The sequence below is a fragment of the Phallusia mammillata genome, chromosome 1, assembly GCF_965637545.1.
Source record: "Phallusia mammillata chromosome 1, kaPhaMamm4.hap1.1, whole genome shotgun sequence".
Taxonomy (NCBI): Eukaryota; Metazoa; Chordata; class Ascidiacea; order Phlebobranchia; family Ascidiidae; genus Phallusia; species Phallusia mammillata.
In genome coordinates, this window is record NC_137252.1 from 11239574 (window position 1) to 11264365 (window position 24792).

The window sequence follows — 24792 nt, forward strand, 5'->3', positions numbered from 1 at the left end:
ACAAGCATGGCGTCTGCAGCCATGGTCCCGCCCACAGCGTACTACAGGATCAACCTAGGTTCAAGCTGTGTCACAGTTGATGATAACAACAGCTCTCACAATAGTATCAGAGATGACCTCAGCAGCAAAGGAGAAGACATCGCCTCTGAAATTCGGGCAAAGTCGCCAGGACACCGATCCTGGTTTGATGACGCAACAGCCAACTCGCTAGAGCGACACAGCAATAGCAAAAGACGTATGGGACGTTCCAGCCCTCGTTCAGTGTCAAGTGGGCCGCATACGTTACCCAGAAGCGCTAAGCTATCTAATCACAGTCTCGATGGTTCGGTTTGCGATAAGCCATGGTCTGGGTATTCCACGCCTAATGCGGAAAGCACAATCTCTTCATGTGATAACATTAACTTAGCGCTTAACAACTCCTTGCGCCAGGAGCCGAGGTATGAGAAGCACAACGGGATTGATCGCTCCATGTCGCCTTATGGCAACCGCACAGGATCAGTGGATTCTCCGAGGAGAACTTCTCCTGTGCAAAGACACACGACTGACGGTGGTCACGAGTTGAGGAATCGCTCATACTCTCCTTCTCTCCTCGCCGCGGTCAAAGAGAACGATGCGTCAGGTATCAGTTATGTTCTTCGTAAAGCTGGGTTTTGCGATGGTTAGGTAACGTTACAAATAAACTTCCGACGTAACCAGATATCAGAAATTTGACAAAAACTGTAAAACGTTATATTAAATTCACTCAAGACATTAAGAGTCAAATGGGAATTGTTTCATGGGGTTTGTTTAGACAACAACTTTTAGCTTCGTGTAATTGGTTCCTCTAGCAATCATGTACAAATGTATCCCTGTTTAACAGAATTCATGTTGTGCTAATCTTTATATTATCAAGCAGTAATAACCAGCGATATTTGTAGGGTCGACTTTGGAGAACATCGAAGTACATCCAGACAAGTGTCCCGTCGTTGAAGACGAAAACGACGTGAAATTGACACGAGATTTATTAAATGCGATGCGAGAGGTAAAACATAATGTAATTTCCTTAGTGTTGGCAGAATATTGTAGCGTGCCATACAGTCTGAATTATTTAATAAGTTTGCCCGTACAAACCATGTAACAGCACGCTGAATTTTTTCTATCTTATATGTGTTAAAATGAAGTCATTCGGCTTTTTGCTTTTCAACCCATATTCGACACTGTTTGAAGGCGTTTCTTCTTAAAATGGACAAGGTTTCGCCCTGTAGTGTTTTGTCAAAACAAACCTTTCGCACCTGGAAATATGATCGTTGTAAACATGTACATGGTCACGTACTCACCCACTTAAGTTGTGATCGTATCGAAACATAACTGGAAATTCTATCCTATCACAATAGTACCCAAGGGAAATGTCCACCAAAAAGTTTCAGCTAATGTAAAAATTACAATTGTTTGTATGAACGGAATGGTTTCTTGCTTTAAATCGTTGCGTAAGACCAGCAAGTCTAAGTTTCGTACATTCAATCATGTAAAAATGTTAGAGATATAAAACACATTTGTAGAACAATCTTGAATTTCTTTACACGAGTTTAAAGCAGGTTAAAAGTGTAATTTCCAATTAGTGGAATAAACCAACTTTATTTTTCAGTTACTTGTGTCATAAACCCCCAAAACGTTTTTCTGCATTACCCTAACAGCTATAAATATCAACAATACGCCTACACAAAATATAATGAACAAGGTGGAGTAAATCCGAGAAACCGTGATACACTTATTTCCTCATATCACAGCAATCCGCACTGCCTCTTACACATATTTCTCACATACCGAGCTTATTCTACGCCCCGGGCTAGGCTTTCGCCTTAGCAATGTGAGGCGCACCTCTTCCGTAAGCCTAAGCCTTTTCGGTGATATACGCCTCACACAATTAAGAGGATTAACAGTAGTAGTACAACATCCTGAACTTTGCGTATTGGTTATACAATGACGTTAGGGTACCTTATAAATGGATCTAATACATCTCGGAAACCAAAAAGGATTTCTGTAAAATTAAGGTGTAAGTGTAAGTAATGTAAATTTAAAAAAGTCACGTTCTACGTTTCGAATATTTACTTGTAATAATCCTGGAATTTTCGTAGATTTGTTATAGTCTTGTGATGCTACGTAATTTTGACACCCGTCCGCGTCTCGTGATATTTTCTTCTGAATGCATCTGCAGCATGAAGATAAAGGGCCGAAATTGCGAATTACATAATAATCTAAAACGACGATTATCCCGATGTATAGGTGATATTCTGTAACGTTACATTAACGGAAAGCGTTGAACACATGAGATCTAAGAGTCAGTTTGGGCCGATATGGGGTGAACACCTGTAACGTGTTTGTAGAAAATTCAAACATTTTTCACGATCAGCGGTAACTTTTTGCCCTCAATGGTATGAGTGTTATGAAAAAGAACAATAATCGAGTAGTTACGTTACAAACAATCGCCACCAGGGGCCTGATATATGTAAGCGGTCCGAAGTCATATATTTTAACCCAGGCCCCAGGCCAAGACCCCTGGCGTTTTGCCTTCTTATTTACTTTTTGTTCTACACTCTTTGCGGCTAAATACCCAATAATCGTTTGTTAGGCCTGGTATATAAGTATTCAACGGGTTTCAGTATTGAACGTGTAGTTACCAAAGCTGCTGCAATCCATCAAGTAAACCACTCTCAAACACACACAGACACTACAAAACTTTCACCAATATGTTGATTACTGTCATAAATCTTGATGCAGCTAAAAGACATCGCCGAAGTGTCGCGGGTGATTGATGAGGTTGATGACGAGGAATGGCTGCTTATGTTTATTGGAGAACTCGATTCTCACTTACGCGACCTTGTACGGATGGACATTGCGAGACAAAATGTAAATTGTTTTGTTTTTGTATGTTAAGAATAGGGTAAAGTAACTTTTTTTATTATCGATTTTTGTGCAAAGTTGATGAGAGTTTATTTAAATGCATTAACTTTTTAAGTGTTGTAATACATGATTTTTCAGAATATAGGTTTTAGGACGACAACCGTTATGTCTGAAATCTATTAAAGTTTTATCTAAAGAAACACAATTGAATTCGCAAATATTTAGATCGCTTGTCAGTAACACATATCTATAACAAGTCTTAGTTTATATGGGGTAAATAATCGAAGATATCTTGATCTATTATAAGATTTTGGGCTTGGATGTATATTGTATCTAAATTGATAACGTATCTAATCAGATTAGCGTCCTAAGTAGTGTTAAATCTTTCAGTAAGACTTTTCACAACTTAACTATACAGGGGCAAATATTCATACATTGTTTTAAGGACTAACTTTTATGTGGTAATTTGGGATTAACAATATCAATACGGAGTTAATTTGCAGCTGGTTTACTTCAATGATCTAGTATTACTTCCGGTAAAATTAAACAAAATCCTTCCGGTAATCCTTTAAAAAAGACTTTTTTGATCTTGTGCTGACGCCAGTTGTTAATAAAAATCGTTTGTCCAGTTTCTCTTATTTCTTTAATTTGGTCTTATTTTGTTTGTTTAGCGACATGAACAATGCGAGGAGTGCGACCCTCAAGAAGAGCTGGTAAGTTTTCCACTGACCCTCGCAGACCTATGCATTGCAATCGTTGTAATAATTTACAATATTCTGACAGGAACTGCAGCGAATTGAGCGAAATGAGAAAGCCACTATGCTCTCAGTTGCACTTGATCTCATTCGATATCTCAAAGATCGATCGACTTACGCTCTGCATCGGCGATCGTCGCGTAATCCGGACAAGGAGGGGGATAATGGTAATAACTCTCTTAAGAAAGTATTTTATGAAACTAAGGCTCGAATATTTTTTCTGTAACCTTATACTTTTTATTATTAAGATAGTGACTAGATTTCTTCGAATATATTTTTACAAATTGTACTCCATTAAACCAAAAAGTTATTTTCAAACAGAAATTTTTTTTAAACATTGTCAAAATTTTAAACATTGGCGGATTGGGCTGAAATTTTGCAGTACTATTGATTGAGTCATTGTGGTTTTTATATATTTTTTAGTTTGTGTGTCGAACCCAATTAGTTGCCCTACTAGCCCCCTAAAATGGGCCAGATTTTTAAAACGTTAAATAGGACATACTTCAAACAATATCTGGGGTGAATCTAATTTTATAGTTTGTATTCTACATAGTATTATTATTTAAGCCCAGTGCCGATCATTATGTTTTACCTTACAACACCCGACTTTCTCATGGTTATCTCTTGAATTGCATTATTTTCAACTTTGCATGTGTGGGGACCCATGAGTTTTTGCCTGCAGAAACGACTAAAGTTATAAAAGACGATGGCTAATATGGGACCCAATACAAAATAAGCATAGGAAATATATTATGTTTTAAAATAGGTTATAGTGTATATGCAAGGGCAATATGTGCTAAGCCACCCTTCTAGTTTTTTGTGTTTTGCAAACATTTTTCCTGCCAGAGCAATGGACATCTTTACAGCGAAAATTGTTAACAGCGCAAAATGTACAAGACACAAACTATTAAAATATTTAAATTTTATTCTTGACCGTCATATTTAGTTACTTTGGTATAGGCAACTATATCTTAGAATCTAAGATTAAAAGAGATCTTACTGAGTCACTGTGAGTTGATCACGGTTGTTAATCGTATTTTTTGTTTCAGGCGAGGGGTCATATGGGACACTGGGTCGACTTAAAGTGCTTGCAGCTGAAAAACCCAGTGATCCTGCTTGTATGAACAAGGTATATAGAATTATTTCAAAATGTAACTGTCATGTTTTACCAACACAGCCTCTTGTTAACAGTGGCAGAGAAGATTGTCAAATCTGGCTGGAACCTTAGACAAGTATCTACAGCGTTTAGAATCGGTAACAGTCTTCCAAATCAACATCGAAAGCCACGCCCCCCCAAAAACAAATGAAAATGTTCCTACTGATAATCATTTTTATGGCACTGACTCACCAGATAGTGGCAAGAAGCAAGATCCGTTCAAATCTACTGCCGAACAAAACGGCTTGAAAGCCAATCAGCCAAAAGCAAAAACACGCAAGCTCGGAAAGGTCACCACTTCCACCCCAAAATCGAGGCATGATTCCCGGCCGATCACACCAAATCACGTCGAGCAAATGAGAGCGATGTTCGATGGCGGAAGTCCTGTTGAAAACAAGCCGAAAGCTCTGTCTAGAAAGAAGTCATCCAGCGGAGACAGTGGATACGAAGAAAAGCTTCTCAGTCACCGCACTACGTCAAGTGGGTCCGAGAATGATATGTTTGAGGCGAAGAAGTGCGTCTACGCTCCAATACAAGTAAAGAGCAACAAAAGGATTGCAACTAATTTGACTGGAGATCGTGAAAAGCCAAACCGCACAAAACCGTCTACAGAGAAACTTACAAACCAAGAGCGCAATGTACACCCACGACAAACAACGGCTAATGAAAAGCCCAAGGCAAAAGGCAGAAAATCGGATCCTATATTTCAGGACACAGGCAAGACCGACCAGAAAAACAAGGTGGAAGAAAGAGGAAGGAAAGCTACACGCAGCGAGGACCAGGATGCGGGAGTCCACCATATGTCTGGCTACTGTCGTTTGCCAACACGAAACCGGCACAACAGGGGTGGAAGCCTGGACCGACAGACTTGGAAGAATGAATGGAAAGGCAACTGGAGCGGAAAAGCCAGGGACGATTCGACCTTGGTCTCAAAAGACTTGACCTTGAACGATGGAACTCGTCACGTGTCAGGGTACTGCCGTTTGCCTGACTACAGTCGGAGTTTAAGCGGCCCCGAAACCACTGCAAACACCCGAAAAGTGGAAAAGGACGGACGACAGATTTCAGAGTTTCGTATGACAATTGGAATTGATCAACCTACGTCCGCCCATAAGGACCCGTCTCCCATAGAGAGGAAAGAAGAACATGTCATCTTGACTGTTTTGGAGCAAGATCTACCAACCAACGCACCTTGCAGAAACCACACGAGGGGAACTTCTGCCTATGGGAACATGTTTACTCGCAATGACAGTAAAGATTCGAGCAAACCAAAAAAAGTCACTTCGTCTGTACAGTGCAGCATTCTTTCTAATGATAATGTCGAAAAGGCTGATCGCGAAATTACAAAGCTTAAAGTGAGTGACATTGTTGATTTTTTGAGAATACTATCCTGAATGTAGACTGTTGGAAAACAAATTTGATCCAAACATAACATTTAAAAAATTTGAGAAAACCACCAGGCATTGTGATATTGAACCCGTTATGTACCTACAATTGTGAAAACATGTCAAATATAATCTTTAAACCTTAACTGCATACCTAAACTAAAGTGGCACCGTTTGTTTCGCCCACCATGCTTGCAAATTTCGTTAATAGGCTATAACCTTTAACCACATTTCTCCACATGGAATAAGTTCATCTTGTTTAAACTGTTTTCCCTCAAAACATTGATTTGATTGATAGAGTGCTTTTAGCTATCCACTTATAAGTTTTGGTTCACTGTTAACCTAACGTACTGTATACCTGTTGCAAAATAGAAAAGATCGGACCTTCTTCAACGCGGGCTTACAGAGGCAAGGGAGGAGCGAGATGAGAAGGATAGGAGGATTGCTGTTCTTGAATCACGTGTGCAGAGGTTGAAGAAGAACATGGAGCAAGGTCGGACGGAGCAGGGATCAGTTCAGGAGGAGCTTCTCCATCTCCGGAAGTTGCTCAACCAAGAACGGAGGTAAGAGATAGGATCAGGAATAATTTGTTGCAATGTTTTTTGCAGTAGAAATTGCATTGGCGTAAATATGCAGAAGCAAATAAAAATCAGCCACTATCATTTGTGCACTTTTTCATGGTTGCCATAGCAACCGTCAGTGTATTATTGCTAAATTTGTTTCGTTAAGAAAATCCAGTCACATTTTTTTGATGTATAATGTTATTTAACAATCTTACTACGTTTAATTAAGACCTACAATTCCATCAAGTTTATCAAGTTTCTTCTGGCTATTGTAGTTCTACAATTCTATTTTGAAAAACAATATCTTCTGAAACAATTGTATTAGTAATGAAATGATTCGACCAATGCATACGTTTCAGGGACGCGCAACTGCAGATCGCGGAAATGGAAAACAAACTGAAGTCAATAGAAAGCAAACTTGCTCGCGAAAAAGAGAAGATAGCTGATCTCAACAATAAGGTAGTAGCATTACGTTTTATGTAGAGATTGTTACAATATATCACACAGTTAACTTGTCCTCCTAATACATTTTGGCGTGTGCGCAATCTGAACCACGATTTTTGCTTTAGATCGAACAGCTTCAAACTGATAATGTTTCACTTCGAAAGAAATGCGATGATTTGACCAAAGACAAAAATGATCTTGAGCAGCAGGTATTCTTGGATTTAGATTTTCTTTTCACTAAGCGGTTGATGTTTAAGTCCTGGGTTTAATGTGCACGACTAATAGAGTTGCTCAAAATGTTTAAAATGGTGAAAATATAACTCTACACATCATTTTGAGTTTGTTTTTCTTCTAAAATATGATTGTAACTAGTGTTTAAATTTTATACTAACGTCTATGATTTTTGTCAGCTACATGAGGCCACAATGACTTTGCTTCGAGAAAAGCGCAACAGCCGGAGGCTGCAACTTGAGAATCAGCGCTTGGAGGAAGAGTTGAGCCGAGCAAATGCTTCCCTCAGTGAGGAGAAGGAAAATAAATCGAGGATGGCCGAGCAGGTAAAATAGTAGTTGCGTGAAAAAAATATGTGTATTCTGTGTCAACCTATAATTTAATAACCGCCAAACACGAGCGAAATGACTATAGCAAAGACTCACTTTCTTTAGCCTGTCACATTTCGTGTATTTCTCGTAGCCCTCTAATCATAAGACCACAAAGACTTATCACGAATAAAAAAATCTTTTTGAAAAGCGTTGTCGCGGATTTATGCTTCGAGTACTTCGAATTTTTTGTTCAAGCCTAAGTTTTATTGTGGCTTCTGTATTTGCTACATTCCGTACATGAAAAGGTGTTTAAAGACTCGTGTACATTGCTACCATAGAGTTTTGAGGCATTTCGCAGTTTTGTTAATAAGAAGCAACAACAATATAAAGGATCACCGCGTATAGTGTGCCATATAACATTAACTAGCCTTCTGATTTCAAGCCCAACAATGGTAACGTGTTTTCATTATAGGTCCATGACTTAATCATAAGTTCAGAGGCAATCGTAGAGGAAGTCGCCATAAAAAATGGTTCAGAAACTTACGAAGTAGATCCGGAGGAAATGGAACAACTGCAAGACGAAAACTACAGACTAACACAAGAGGTATCCTTTCCATTTGTTTAAGTTTTGTTGTGGAAACTCTCTTTGTGCCCATAACAAATCTATAAGGTCTTAATTGTACGTGCAATGATGTCTGAAGTGGACAGTTGCTGAATTGCTAAGCGTCTTCTGGTAGTCAATTTATTACGTTTTTTATGTTACTTAGAATGGCGAACTGCGCGAAAATCTCGAGAAAGAGCAGGACTTATCAGCTGCGACCTCGGACTGTTTTAGACAACAGGTAAGCTCGCTGCTGTATATACATCCTTTTTTATAGAAGATGCGTCGTTTAGCTGTGTTTTTAATTTCAAGAGTTTTCTGTCGACTTTTACAAGTAAGTTAACTTTCTTTATTAAAGGTTGAATTCTTGAGCAACGAAGTGAGCATGCAAAAGGAAGCATCCAGAGCACAGAAGGAGCAATACGAATCGGAGGTACAGAGATATAAAATAGAAAATTTTCTATGACGACGAATTAATACCACCAAAAAGCAAGATTTTTAATTGTAATATACCACATCCCACACATATGTATCAATGTGTCGCCTCATAAAGGAGCAATGCGAATCAGAGGTACAGAGATATCAATACCGCAAACTTGCTCTGGCGTGCACATAATACCCACCAAAACAAAGATTTTGAAACTTGGCATTTCACACATGCGTGGCTTAGTGTTTCACAACAAGGAATTCACACTTAAGTGGGAACTAAAAAAATTACTACTCAATTGAATCTCAAGTGAAGTCAAGCCAGAATCTCGCCCATTGTTCTTTAAACGTTACTTCCAACCCGACCGAAAAGTCCGGCCTGACTTACAACTCCACTTTGTTCAGACTGTAAACTGTTTTGGTCGTATTTTATTTAAAAAGAATTGTGTTAGTTTGTGAAGCAGGTTGATAAATACTAATGATGATAGAACAAACCTTTATACGTGGTGGAAGATTAGCTTCGTGTGTGACTCAAACCAACATTTTACTTTTTGAACAGATTGAACGGCTATTGAAATCGAAGGATGTTAAAATTCGCTCCACTTCAACCGACGAAATGGAATACACAACTTTAACAAGTCAAATCGAGTATGAGCAAACCATTACCAGGACCTTGTACATAGAAAACGAGCGGTTGAGAAAAGAGGTAAAGTACATTACCTGAACTACTTAATAAAGATGTAGATCACAGTAAACCTCTGCTTGCGGTGTCATTACATTACCTACGTTTTTGGTTTATATTTTTCCCACTTTCCTCCCATTATATTGGAATTAAAAGATTTTTGGAAAGACTATTGCGTCTGCTCAAGTCGTTTAGTTTCACGGGTAAGGCTATAGTAAAAACATGATGTATTTCACAGCGCGATGAGCTTCTGGACAAACTTGTTCACATACAAACCGACGGAAAGGAAGAACCTGAAACTGCCGAATTCGGTTGCCAATACGACGACACTGTAAGTATTTATCACAAAGTTTCAGTTTTCTTATACATTGGGTCAAGAGTCCTGGACGATTCAGCCAAGTTTCTGCCCATTTCGAATACACATTTCTTTATCGGGGCTCGAACCCTGGACTGTTAAGGGGAGGAATCCCGATCAAGGTTTTCTATGTCCGTATTTGGGTAAGGCGCGCCGGATCATTCGGCCAAGTTCCTACCTTTTGAACACACTTTGTTAATGGTTTAAGATGTTGAGTGCTTGCGCCATCTAGCGATTTGTTGGTTATCAATTTTTTTCTTTTTTCCCCAAAATTTTAGTCATACACCAGAATGAGGGCGTTTGACTTTTACGCGCAAGAGGCGCACCGCGATGCGAAGAAACTTGTGGATCGAGGTCGACAACTGCAGGAAGAGGGACTGAAGCATTCCATGCGCACACAGAGACTGCAGGTGGAATTACGGCGCAAGCATGTTATGTGAATGTAACGCGTGAATCTTTCACAGGTAAGTTTATCAATGGAGTGCTCATGAAAAAATACTATTGTGTGGTACAAAACTTATTTTTATTTAGGTTTAAACGAAGCTTGGTTTGGTCACATAACAATTTGGAAATGACTTTGCTGCGCAGCTATATTAATGCCGGATTTCTTGGTTTGGATTCGCAACATTCTGAATTGGACGTCTTCCACGGCAACTGATTACGACTATTTTTTGCTGGCTAAACCAGATCATTCCTTAAAACTTTACATGGAAATCAATCTGCCAGTTTGACTTGGTGTCAATTAGAACGATATATTTCTTATGTTTCCATAATGGACCATCGCAGTTGGATCTCGCATCTGTATTTTACCTTGCGCTTGCCCATGGCGAAAATTTACGCTTGTTTTCGCTTAAATGTGTGCCCTGTTTTGACGCCAAAGAGATTGTACTTAGTTTAAGGTGTTAAATATTTTGTCGAGCTTTTTTGTCGATGTTGGCTATTAAATCACTTCTTGTTCATTCTGTATCAACGTTATACCACGTGTGGGAAAAATGACGTTGACTGAGTTATTCTATTGTTCAATCCGCTTTTGTTCTGCCTGAAGTATATAAGTGTAGCTAACCGAGTTTGTTTACTGCTGATCTATAATTCAGTTTATTGCAAGTCAATCAACCCACAAGGTTTCAGTAATTTGGCTTTTGCTTTTGTTATCCATTTATCAAGGATTTTTTGGTCCGGCGATTGACTGAGCTGTTTCGATTTCATATCTACTTCTAGTAAACGTCCAGTGTTTATCCGAGCGACTGCAGCTTTCTTATTTGCTATTGTTATGTGTCAGTTCCTTTTTTGTCTCTAAAAAGTTGGTAAAAATGTTTTGTTTGTGTAAATACCAAATGCTTGCAAACATGTTCCATTGCCGAACTTTGTGTGATCGATGTACCGTTATCTCAGCTGGAATTAACCCACTTCTATATTTTTGCCGTATAACTCAAAATGGTGCCAATATCCCAAAGATAGTGGTGGGATTTAATTTTTTTGTCAGTCGGTTCTATACCAAAATTCATATTTTTCAGCCGGTTCTTTTACAAAAAGTCCATTGACAATAACCATTAATGCTAACCGGTTCGCTGATCTCATAAAATTTCACGAGACGGTTCTATAGAACCGGTGCGAACCGGCTGAATCCCACCACTGGCCAAAGATACTATACCGGAGTACACCACATGTAGTAAAACCACTGAAACTTTACAACTTTGTAAAATATTTTTATTTGGATCGGCTTTTTAGTCAATTGTACGAGCCATTTAATTGGAAGTTTACATTTCAACCGATTGACGAACGAGATAAAGAAACACTGTTTTTGCTTAATTCGGTATAGCGGCTCTTAGCCTACAGTGCTTTTACATTACGATACCTATACCTTCACTACAAACAATTTCAAAAATTACAAAATACAGAGTGAGGTTGAAATGTACACGTTTATGAATCTCAGTTTAATCTTCAAAATTATTTCTTTTTCACAAAACTTAAACCGACCAAAATGCAAATGGCGAACACCAGCTCAAGTGCAAACAGTGCGTAAAGTGCAGATTCCGAGTCGCCCTTTTTCAAAGTGTAACCGAGGAATGTCACTGGTTCTGACGTAACTATGACGTCAGTAGTGTCGCGATTGGTACAATGTGCTTTGTTAGAACCAACGCATGATGCGTATCTGCGAAAACAGTACATTAAAATCAAAAACAGTACAAAATGAAAGCGTCAGTAAATTCAAATTTATTCGTTCTGGTTGAGTCTTTAGTTTTCGCTGCAAACGTATAAAAGCAGGTCAGCGAGAAAGCTTCATAGACTTAAAATTTGACACGAGTATGTATCATTTGTAAAATGTAGCTTTACTGATTAACTGAATGGGCAACGTAAAATTACCTCATGACATGGGCTATGTAGCTTTGCTGATGAACTGAATGGAAAAGATGAGCCATAGGACCGCGAGCAAATATTGCAACGTCCTCTCCACCGTGAGTTTCCGAATCTTTAGGCACAGCACTTTGCTGCTCATAGTTAATTTTGCCTACAAATGCAAATTAAAAAAGTTGAACACTTGTACCATATAAAGGTTGTTTTGCAAAAAAACGTTAGTCTAGTCTTGAAATATTTTCTTTAGATAAAGATTTGGGCTATTTTACACTTGCTGCTATTTTTACGTAAATTATTTTACGGCATTATTGCATGGCGGTAACGCGAAGGTATTAGATCAATTCATACAAAGTCACAAGAATGGTCACCTGTCATTTCTTCCGTTACATTTTCTCGTTCCATGCTCGCAGTGTAGTCTCCGATATTGGACTGTTGAAAGCCTTCACCGTTGCCGTAAAGCACTGTTGTGTAAGCTCGGAAGTCCGCGGCCAGTTCTGGAGCAAGGCCTAGGTAACGAAAAGTACAGCGTAAATACTGATATTTAGGCAGTTTTAAAGTGCGGTTAGAGCCACAAGATTGTTAGTATGGTTTGTTATTATTGGCAAAATGGCAGTGAAAGTATGATACCAAAACAAGCTGTATGGTGAATCTTAAATCAACTACAATTGCTCATAAAGGACAGTCAGGTATTTGAACTGGGCTACATAAGCATAGTAGTATACCTTGTACGTCGTTGTTTACTGCAAATTACACACACCAGGTTCTGGCAAACAGGAAGATGCTCACTTTACAGTCATTAGGGACTGTTCCAGAAGGCTTATGAATATAACTTTTACAAAAGCATACCGAATATGGGGGTCCCTCTGTCGGCGTAACCTCCGAGAGTCGCCGTGTGACTGTGATCTGCTGTGACAATAATCAGAGTATCTTCATCTGAAGTCATATCTACAGCTTGCTTGATCGCTTTGTCGAACGACAAGACATCGTGGATTGCTTTGAATGCGTTCGAGCCGTGATGAGCGTGGTCTTAACAAAAAACAGTAGTAACTGGTGGATTATTTAAAGATGGACATTAACAGCATTACAATATGTGCTAGCTCTTTTACTTTGATGATTCCAAAAAAGACAAAGACAAATGTGAAGCGACTTAGTAAGATGCAGTTTTTAAACCACATTTGTATTCATCTGTACTTATGCACATAGTGAAAACAACTTACCAATTCTTCCACCTTCGACCAGGAGGAAATATCCGTTCTCGTTCTTTCGTAGGATTTGTATTGCTTTGTCAACCATTTCTGCTAGACTTGGTTCATCTGCTGGATCCCTATCCACGTCGTAACTCATGTCGCTAGGTTGGAACATACCTGGAAAAAGTAAAAAACGATAAAGTTCAGCTGCTATGGGCCTAACTGAGGTTTTTTACGAAACATCATCTCTTTTGTGTACCAGTTATATTGTGAAAGGTGGGAGTAACCAAGGGCAAACAAAAGTTTTAAAAAAAACAAGAGAGATTTTTGTAGGGGTTCTAGTATACATTCAAAAGTTGATTTATAAACATGACAAAATAACAAAACGCTGGATAACATAATTGCGGAATAAAGCTTTAATCAACCCGATAAACAACAAACCGGTCGTAACCGGTTTGAAACTAGAATATTTCGGCAAAAAGGAAACGGATTTCCTTGGATTTTTTTACCCCCACAAATCGACAAAAACGGAGAGGATATAGCTTTAATGTTTTTTCAAAAATCGGGTCAAAATTTTTGATTTTGAAAACCGGTTTGGAGGTTCGGTAGGAGGCAGAAACCGACTAAAACCAGTTTGAAACTGGAATATTGCGGCAACAACCCCCCCGAAAACCGGATTTGTCTTCGATTTTTGACCCCCGATAGTCGAAAAAATGGAAACGCTATAGGCTAAAATCGGGTCAAAACTTTTGATTTTGAAAACCGGTTTGAACCGGTTTGCAGGTTCGGTAGGATGCAGAAACCGGTCGTAACCGGTTTGAAACTGGAACATTCCCGCGAAAACCCACAGAAAACCGGATTTTTCTTCGATGTTTTGGCTACCGATAATCATAAAAAAGGAAAGGTTATAGCCCTAGGTTTTTTCGAAATACGGGTTAAAATTTTTGGTTTTCAAAACCGGTTTGAACCGGTTTGGAGGTTCGGTAGGAGGCAGAAACCGGCCAAAACCAGTTTGAAATTGGAATAATCCGGCAAAAAAACCCATCGAAAACCGGATTTGTCTTCGATTTTTTGACCCCCGATAGTCGAAAAAATGGAAAGGCTACAGCCTTAGGTCATTTTCGAAAATCGGGTCAAAATTTTTGATTTTCAAAACCGGTTTTAACCGGTTTGGAGGTTCGGTAGGAGGCAGAAACCGGTCGTAAGCGGTTTGAAACTGGAATATTCCGGCGAAAACCCACCGAAAACCGGATTTTTCTTCGATTTTTTGACCCCCAAAAATCGAAAAAAGGAAAGGCCTTAGGGTTTTTTCGAAAATGGGGTCAAAATTTTTGATTTTGAAAATCGGTTCGAACCGGTTGGCAGGTTCGGTAGGAGGCTGAAACCGGTCGTAACCGGTTTGAAACTGGAACATTCCCGCGAAAACCCACAGAAAACCGGATTTTTCTTCGATTTTTTGGCTACCGATAATAATCATAAAAACGGAAAGGCTATGCCTTGGTTTTTTTTCGAAAATCGGGTCAAAATTTCGATTTTTAAAACCCGTTTCTACCGGTTTCGAGGTTCGGTAACATATTTTCTATTTTCTATAACTTTTGTGTTAAATTTGTTGGATTAACGGGCAAGCACTGCATATTCATCAATGTGGAATAATCCGGCTTACTAATGTTTCACTGCAATTGTGTTTCTATGTGTCATTTCACTAAGCAACATATACATACTCAACTAACCCCACAAATGGTCGACTTCATCAACATTGACTTGGTCAAACTCTTGCTTTCTCCAAACGTACGAAGCTTTCCGTCCCATGTCCTCCATGTTGTTTTGCCATTTCGTGATCAAATCCTGGCCGTCCTCTCTGTTGTAACTGGTTGAGGTTTCGTCAACTGTCCCCTTTGGTTTAAAGTATCTTCTTCCACCTCCCAATGCAACCTGTAGAAATATATGATTAGTTTTTTAATCTACAACCGATGTATTTTACATCCATATCACGGCACAGTTGAGTGTTTTGTATTTTCCTGAAAAAAAATATAATGCGAGCAAAGATTAGTAAATTAAAAATACAATATGCCAAGGAATAGTAAAATAAAAAATATGATATGACCGTAAGATTAGTTAAATAAAAACATAATTTGACCAAAGATTAGTAAATTGAAAGGATAATATGCCAACGAATAGTAATATAAAAAAAATGATATGACCAAAGACGGAGTTGGGTTTGTAATCCCAGGGATATGTTTTTATTTTTTTCAGAAACTTGACAAGACTATTGCAAATTTTGCATATTTATCTGACAAATATTCTGGTAGTTTCGGAAGTCCTAGTTTTTAACCTTGGCATTCAAAAAGTTTGAGTTTGAGCTGGCCAAACGAATAATTAATCTGCCATTACCTCGATTTCCGGCAAATGTTCGTACAGCTGGTAGGCGATATCTTTGCATCCGTTAATTTTGGCTTCCTCAGGAAGATCTCCATCGTCATACCAATATCTGTATGCGGAGTGAGCATAAGCTGACGATGGTGTGGCGTGATTGAGACGAGTCGTTGTAACTACACCAGCAGATTTGCCTGTGAAACAAAACAATGCGGTTGTCAAGTTAACGAGTGATGAATTTGGAATCGACTGTTCATAGAGAAAGGTTTCCAAAGTAGTCTACGTCTAAAAAATAAAAACGTCATTGTCTGTGGACAGACAGGTGCTTTATATGAAAATATTTATATAATGTATTGATTTATGATATAAGCTGGGGAGAACTTGATGTGCATTGTGGTTTTAAACTATAAACAATAGAATATCGATCTGAAATGCATGTAACGTTATATACCAGGGGTGGCCAGACCTGCTTCATGCTCGAGCCGCAATCACAAAACTTATTTTTGAAAGAGCCGCAACACAAAAAATCAAAAACGAACTTATTCACTCACAATGAAGTGTACGCTCTATAAAATAATGATTATAGTTGTGTGGTGATACTGTGAGTCTATAAATATTTTTGACTACAATGCACAAGCCAACACGCTTTTGTACAATAATATTTTTTTCGTTTTTCGGGACCTACCTTGGTTATTACAAACAGTCAGTCTATTGTTAATACGTGATAGAATGCATTGTTTTATAATCAGATGAAACAACTGGGCAATATGGGGAATATTTGTGCAACATTAAAGAGCCGCAATCATAGGCCCAAAGAGCCGCATGCGGCTCGAGAGCCGCAGTTTGGCCACCACTGTTATATACCTTTACTTTTCCAAATTCTTATATTTTCTATCAACTAAGTTATATCAGTTTTATGTGCTTTAACAATTTTTACAACTTAATTAGACCACTTTGGGAGCGACAACGTTGATCACCTGTCAAGTTGATGAGTGATAACTTTAGAATCAATTGTTCATAGAGAAAGGTTGTTTAATTTATCGGTATAAGTTTATGTTTATCAGACCTTCGTCGTGAGAATCTTTAAGCACTGAGTTTACTTCGTTTCCCTTTCCTGTGCTGCAAACTCCCGGCTCAACGCCAGCATTTATTCCAACCACAGCAAGGTCGGTTTTTACACCAGTAAGAAAAGCTGTGGCCGTCCCGGCTGAGTCTGCCACCTGGTGGTCAACGTTGTACGTCTAAACGACAAAAACGTCATTGTCGGTGAACAGACAGGCGCTTCATTAGAAAATATTTATATAATGTATTATTTATGATACTGGACTGGAGAGGGTTTGGGAAACCGACACACAAATAGAACTTGTGCTAATCTTAGGTCTATGTAGTGTTGCATAATTTTGATGCAAACTTTACCTAAACCCATTACGCAGAAGTACATCATAGTACAGATGCGTTTTGCGTTACCCATCGAGTGCTTTTAACATGTACTGGAAAAATATACAAGATACCTTAGAAAGGCCAGAATGTAGAAAGGTGTCCATTGCGAGTGTTGCTTCTTCACCGTCTAAGCCATTTTCCTGCCCGTGTAATATTCGACCCATGGTGATGCTTGGGACTCCCATGCCATCGCCCAGGAAAAGAATCACGTTCTTTGCGACGTTGGTGTTTCTCTTTTCAAGGCCGAGAGCTATTTCTAACTCCTGTTGCGCTTTGTTGGTCCAGAAACTTGGGTTCTCCTCTTCCGCTGCACCAAATAAAGCGTGAGTTGTTTGCTTGTGGGAACATATGTCATTTAAATGGTTAAAATTTAATTTGAAAGCAGTTCTTGCATCATACGCTATAAACCACTTGGTCAATACATCACACCTTAACTTTGTAAGTATAGGTCTTTTAAGATTTACATAAAACTCGCCAACGTAGCAAACGATTGAAACTCATATGGCGTCCGTCGAATTCGTTTGCATAAGTTTATTGACTGCTTTAAGCGGTTTGTTTATTTTTTGCGGCGTGGCAACGTAACTTGAACCTTTTGGATATAAGGCTAATCTGTTAATATAACGGTTGTAAGAATTTGTATTTCGGTGCACAGCAAAATAAGGTATTGTTCACTTTATAACGTTATCATATTCTCTCAGTCTTTCTTTATTACCTGCCCAAAGTGGTAAAACCAAACAAAAATGTCGATGACGACTTACGATTTGACGATTTATACGAATATCCTGTTTTGCTTTCTATCGGAGGATGTCGAATGTCTTCATTGTCAAGAGAATCTAGGAACTTTTGCATTTCCTCATTTTCAACTGGGTCTGATGCTTGGACATTTGGTCGAACCTTATAAACACGGCCCTTGGCTATTTGCGGATGATATTTATCCGTTTCTTGATCTTTAACGGCCCTTGATGCGCATATCAAGACAAGAAAAATTACCAAAAATTTAATATACATTGTGGTTTTAAACTATAAGCAGTGGAACATCAATCTGAAATGAGTGCAACGTTGAATAGGTTTTCTTTGCCCACTCCCTATCTTTTCTAGTCAACTGTATTACGTTTCAAAGCTATTACAATTTTACAACCTAATTATTTTTATGACTGTTGGTTTATACCAACCGAGCCAAGGCAATGTCATTAAATTTTAATCACAAGCTAAGCAGTTGCATAAAAACAATAATTAAAATATTCATTGTTCTGCAAATTAAAAAAAAACTCTAACCCCCTTTCTTTCTAAAAAACATTTTAGCTTTATTTGACTGTCGTCTGATATTATAATTTGAGAAAAGCTACAGCCCAGGTTGCACAAAAACACTTTTCTGTACGTTGACGCAAACAATCGCTGTCGCAGTTACTGCTATGCAAATAGACAGCACAAAACATGCCCATAGGTTCAACATTCCAATTTCCTGCCAAGCTAGACTGCACACAAATCTTGAAAACACTATCTTCTCTCAGCGTTATGTTTAAGTCCTTTCTTTGTAAAAGTTGTAAGTTGTAAAAATTGTTAAAGCACATAAAAGTTATATAGGCTAGTTGAATAGAAAATATAAGAAGTGGGAATTCCGAGCAATCTACTCATGGTAAATATTTCCAAAAACACAAGCTATTACAGCTGGTTTGGTTATAATCTCTTTATCCAACAAAAACATATTTAATGTCTTTTAAAATATATATTGGTTTCTCTTGTAATAACGTACATCGACAAAAGAAAGAATTTACTACATTTCTAATTGCATTTGTAGTTAACACATTACACCTGTTTGCATACTTTAGCGTTTAATTTTGCTTTATTACAACAAATGACAGCACTTGTTAGAACTCAATTTCACAAATTTAAAAACAAAATTTTCCGGAAAACGAACTTCTTTGATAAAACGTTTCGGGCAAAGAAAAATAAGCGTTATTAAGTCTTAGCAACTTGTATATCGTCTTACAGACTGAAAACCCTTAATAACTTATCTTTGATATAGGCCTAAATCTAAACCTGTACTCATTTGCGTTAATGTAGCAACTTATAAATGGACATAAACCTCAGTTCCTCCCAATTTGACTGCTGTGACACATAAATGACACGACAAATTTTAAGAGTAATGCAAACAAGTAACGTAAGGTGATTGCGCTATAAGTCCCTTCCCAATATTAACCCTATGCGCCTATTCATGGACCATACATGTCGAATGCATAGGTAGAACCTGTTTGCACACTTCGTATGTTAGCTTAAAACAAGCACTGGCACCGACTGGTCCAAGAGTGATTCACAGATTGCTGGCAAATGCATTTGCTTCAGACACACTTTGTACTGTCGTTCAGAAAATCGTTGCAATAACCAAAGTCGGTACACATAACACAGATTTTATGTTCTGCTATATGGTGTCAAACATCAATCCCTAAACCGAAACTGAAAAATATATTGTTGCAACGTTACAAACTGCATTGATTAACTCAGGTATCAGGAAAATACTTTTTTTAAAGCCGAAGAATACGTTAGAACATTTTTTAGACATGAAACCATGGTAACCTGACCTCGATTTAACGTAATCAATTATGTCGCTCCCATTCCTATTATAACGCTTCCTAACAAATATCTGGTCGTCAAACTAAATTATACCATTTAAGCCGAACGTTAGCACTCTTTATTGGCGGAAAAGACCAAGCCAAGCTTGTGCGTTTTGTTCTAGAAATACACTATACCGACTGTAGAATTCAAGCAGTGTGCCAATTCCACCTTTCAGTCTCTTGACTGGCAGAATAAGAGCGGTCAGTTTCACATGCACTTTATTGAAATGAAGAGTGATTTAAAACGATTTTCGACCACCTAAACCAATTAGAACAAAGAACGTCATCACTACAAAACAGTACAAACAATCTTACTTGCAGCACATAAAAGTATGCACCATAACACAACCTAATACACTCACACCTATTCAGATACCACTGTAACACCAACTGGACCGCACGTGCAGAAACAAAGAAAACCGCTGCAGCGGGACACACACAAGGCTAGCAGCCGCGACGCAACTATGCACGTATGGTGCGATGGTTGCAACGGCGGGAAAGGTTTTTGTTGTAGGGGAGCGTTATTGTCCGTTACATACAGCCCCCTAAATAACGAACGTGGAAACGAAGTTATTTACACACAACAACAGGAGGACAGAAACGAAACACTACAAAGTAACGCTGCCTCAAGTAAGCACAGCTTGCGAATATCGCGCATATATACAGCTCTCGCGGTGCGAACGCGAACATTTCTGACAGCTCCTTCACTATCAGGGTATACCTCCTCGACAATGCCTTTTGGTCAGGCACCCTGGGGACTCATCTCGTCCACGACCAAAACCAGGTCACCAAACCCAAAGTTCTTAGTTGGCCGTTCCCATTTTTGGCGCAGCTGAAGAATTGGCAGGTAGTCGCGAAGCCACCTCTTCCAAAACGTGTCTGCAAGCCACTGGACCGTGCGCCACGATCTCCGGTACTTGTCTGGGGCAAGGGAACGGTCCAATTCGTGAACAATCATTGTCCTTATCTTAACAGCAGTTACCGCAGCGCCTTCCAGATGCGGCAATGTGACAGGCCTTACAGGGGCCTCACTAGATTTGCCAAGCATCAATGGACCTGTCTAAATCAACAAAGCAAAGACAACACACAGCATCGAACCCGGTCTTGCAGGCATTGCAAAAACAGTGCAGCTGTGATGAAACGAAGACTACGTTGGGAGACTTGTAACAACGCAGTATCAAAAGATTCCAATGCTCGATCGGACTTTCGGAAAGTGGGTCGTCCCAATCCAGTTGCTGGTTGCACAGGCTATGCATTAGCTGTTTCATAGAAAGCAGAAATGGCTGGATAAATCCAAGCGGGTCGGAGACCTGACTACTCATCGAAAACACTCCGACGAGTCTGTTGGTACGGTTAGACCAGTGATTCTCAAACTGTGTGCCGTGGCACACTAGTGTGCCGTGTAAGGTTTCCAAGTGTGCCGCGAAATCTTCTTGTTTTAAAGTGCAAACATTTCCTGCTGTTTTAAGACTTCAGAATGAAAGACTGGTGTGTATGACAACGTTTCAAAGCTCATATTTTTGTTATTTGTTAATTGAAAGCATCCTTACCCATCACGATTAGGTTGAAAATTACCATTTTTAAACAACTTTTGTTATGTTTACCTGCAAAGTGTGCCACGACAACATATTTTAGTTCTTTAATGTGCCGCATGCATAAAAAGTTTGAGAACCACTGGGTTAGACCCTTGTAGCAACTGGTTGTTTAATGAAGTTCCTTCGTAGGAAGCGGCACAATCGAAAACAATTTGAAATTTGCCACACGTCGCGTGGTGTGGTATATTTCATGTTTGTTTTGCACATGGCAAACTATCTGGTGCAAAACCCTGTCTCAAGTAATCCTGCATCTTTTCCGAGTACCTTCCAAGCGGTTCGGTATACTTGTGGAAGCGACACTTTAAGTGCGACAATCTTCGTTTTGCCAAGCTTCTGTTATATGACAGAATCGGAAAGGGCAATTTCCAAGGCAAAATCTGGTAATGTCCGTTTACTCTAGTGACACTGTTTTCTGTATATAAAAGAGCTCGTTTGTGATTAAGTGAAAGTCCAAGGTCACTCGAACCTCTATCTTGAAAGTCAATACTGTGTAACTGATCCAACTGATCAGATAGCTTTGTGTTAGCGTGTATGTAATTTACACTCGCGTGTCTGGTGGCATGTTTTCTCTCGGGGCCGAACAAACACCAACCCAAACCAGTACGAATAGCAACAGGGTCGCCACGCGAGCCACGTACAGCCTCATGTTGCTGGTGAGCCTCGTAAACATCGGCTGCTATGAGTAAGTCGACATCTGGACAGTTTATTACAGAGAATTTGATATTTCGAATATGCGGATACCGCTTAATATCATCAACAGTAGGAATGCTGCCTTGTAGGTTGGGTAACTTGGGAACGGCCCTTACACTTTTCAACATAAAACAAGCACCATCGTTCAGGCCTCGTAGGGATAGCGAAACGTTGCGACTGCGCAGTGTCTGTGTTCCGTTTACGGTAGTAATTGTCAAGCTGTCTTCCACACCGCTTAGCCCCAGTTTCTTTGCCAATACTGCAGAGCACAATGACGTGTCTGATCCGTCGTCAAGAAAGGCGTGCGTGAAATGGGGTTTACGATTCTTATCCAAGACGGTAACTGGCACGACCTTAAGTCGAACAGAGTGAGTTCGCAGAGTCGCAGCGGATATTCCTGGCAAACCGGCCCCGTCAACTTCCACTGGATCGCTGAAAGATTGACCAGATAGGCCCGAAGGGTGCGACCAATGCAATAGCGTGTGGTGCCTTTTCCCGCAGAAGTCTACACGGCATACATATTTGGACGAACATTTGTCCGCACAATGCTCGGGACGAAAACAATTGAAGCACAGTTTGTTACGACGCACTAGCTCATACCGTTCTTTTACTGGTCGACTCCTAAAGGCCTCACATTTCCACAAAAAATGTGACGACCCGCATTCGGGGCATGTAGGCGTCCGTCCGGGTGAGTCGTAATTCACAAATGACTCTTCATCTGACAGTACCGAGTATGTAGTTGTGACTCGATCCGGGAACTTGCCCTTGTTGGTAACTTGTTCTTGCAACTTGCATTCCTCGTCGGAAATAAACGTCATCATTGGCGATAGAGTGTCCTCTACCAACAATTCCAAAAGATCCAACAACGCTTGAAAGGTCACTGGTTGATTTCGCAAACGAAGTTTAGACGATCTAGTGATGAATCGTCTAATTCCACTATGTGGCAAGCGCCTGTACAACAGCCTCAATATTTTGTGGCAGATCAAGCGTGTATTTACAATCCCACTGACTAAACAGCTTGTAACTTTCCGCAGCTTGTGCACGAAACTGTCGCAAGCCCTTGAAGTCGCTATCCTTCAATTGCGGGCGTTCTGTCAATCGGTCCATGTGTGCCCTTACAACAAGGTCTAATCTTTCATGTCTCCTGTGGAGTATATCTAATGCTTCCTTGTATCCTAAATCGGGTGGCATGCTTTTGCATTCCAAAATGTTGGTCAGAGCATCTTCAGTGCAAAATTCATATCCCAGCTTCTCGGCATCAGACAAATACGCCTTATTTATCTGCCGATCGAAGTCGTTCATAAACTTGTGATAGTCAAGAGGATCGCCGTCGTATTTCATAAAAGGCAGTTTCGGTAAATTGAAACCTTGCTTTATAGTTTCCGCAATTACATACCAATTCTCGGTAGTCGCTGGTGGACCATGAGGGTGAGGTTTTATTGTTGCATTTAGATGTTTTTCTTCAAATATGCCTGCCCCAGTGGCCTCTGCGCTGGTGGCAACCACTGGACCTTCTGTCTTAGTTTGGAGGGTTCGAGAAGGCCCGACAGGAACCTGTGACTTGGCTGGTGCAAGTGGTTTGTCTGTCGGGTTCACATTCGTCTTCTGATTACCGTCCCCATGCGAAGGCTCACACGAGCCAAACTCTCTTGAAGTTTCAGCAGCGAATTCTGCCAATTCCATTTCTTGTCGGGCTTTATCAAGCTCGAGTTCCATTTCCAAATTTTGTTTGTTTTCTGGCGTTCAGTTCCATTTCCAAATTTTGTTTTCTGGCTTTCAGTTCCATTTCCAACACTTTGGATTTAACGGCGCATCGACGTTTTAGTTGTTCCATCCGTAACGTTGCAGCTTCGGCCTCACGGCGAGCACGCGAACTGGCAGTACTTTTGACACTTAGCACAGAACCTTTAACGGACGGGTCACCGCCGTTAGTTTGTTCATGCCTGACATGATCAATCACGTTTAATAGCTCTTGCGATGTGCAGGGGATATGTTCTTCCTCGCTTGATATCTTTCTCAAGACAATTGAGAAAACCAAAGCAAATCGTTTTAAATGATGTAGAATTCAAGCAGTGTGCCAATTCCACCTTTCATTCTCTTGACTGGCAGAATAAGAGCGGTCAGTTTCACATGCACTTTATTAAAATGAAGAGTGATTTAAAACGATTTTCGACCACCTAAACCAAATAGAACAAAGAACGTCATCACTACAAAACAGTACAAACAATCTTACTTGCAGCACATAAAAGTATGCACCATAACACAACTTAATACACTCACACCTAACTCAGATACCACTGTAACACCAACTGGACCGCACGTGCAGAAACAAAGAAAACCGCTACAGCGGGACACACACAAGGCTAGCAGCCGCGACGCAACAATGCACTTATGGTGCGATGGTTGCAACGGCGGGAAAGTTTTTTGTTGTAGGGGAGCGTTATTGTCCGTTACACCAACGGTTCGTAACCTGTGATATTCGTGCCACTACCAAATAGCCCTTGTTTGGGAAAAACTGGTGTCCTGGACATTTCTTTGGAATTGCCAACCTTGCTCGTTTAAAAGTGTGCTGTCATGGTCAACAAGAATAGACCTATCTCTTGTTTTACTCTTCACAGCATGGTTCAGGTAGTAGGCAGCGATATAAAATATCGTCAGGTGCTATGCGATCAGTAGACTATAAGGTTGAGAACCACTGCACTAGATAAATATCATACCGTTTAACATCAGGGTTGCAAACTTTTGCGCGCG

At 39.7% G+C, this 24792-nt stretch overlaps 3 protein-coding genes across 3 annotated transcripts; 1 reads left to right on the forward strand and 2 right to left on the reverse strand.

Moving 5' to 3' along the window:
- Positions 1–6: 6 nt before the first annotated feature.
- LOC145215557 (uncharacterized) lies at positions 7–11151 on the forward strand. Its single transcript, XM_080084272.1, has 18 exons — positions 7–619; positions 918–1021; positions 2758–2886; positions 3552–3593; positions 3664–3802; positions 4685–4764; positions 4827–6146; positions 6549–6739; positions 7099–7198; positions 7309–7392; positions 7594–7740; positions 8198–8329; positions 8493–8567; positions 8685–8759; positions 9312–9458; positions 9673–9765; positions 10068–10253; positions 10321–11151. Exons 1-17 carry the CDS (start codon positions 7–9, stop codon positions 10227–10229), a joined length of 3633 nt encoding a protein of 1210 aa, XP_079940398.1. The 3' UTR covers positions 10230–10253; positions 10321–11151.
- Positions 11152–11481: 330 nt separating this feature from the next.
- LOC145215591 (alkaline phosphatase-like) lies at positions 11482–18208 on the reverse strand. The gene is made up of 10 exons (XM_080084308.1): positions 17903–18208; positions 17216–17451; positions 16771–16945; positions 15723–15898; positions 15062–15263; positions 13362–13508; positions 12991–13170; positions 12513–12650; positions 12154–12298; positions 11482–11941 (listed from the first exon to the last, which is right to left on the reverse strand). Exons 1-10 carry the CDS (start codon positions 18150–18152, stop codon positions 11737–11739), a joined length of 1854 nt encoding a protein of 617 aa, XP_079940434.1. The 5' UTR covers positions 18153–18208; the 3' UTR covers positions 11482–11736.
- A 3331-nt stretch (positions 18209–21539) lies between these two features.
- On the reverse strand, positions 21540–22859 carry LOC145230362 (uncharacterized). Its single transcript, XM_080095822.1, has one exon. The coding sequence runs from the start codon at positions 22857–22859 to the stop codon at positions 21540–21542; it is 1320 nt and encodes a 439-aa protein (XP_079951948.1).
- Positions 22860–24792: the final 1933 nt, after the last annotated feature.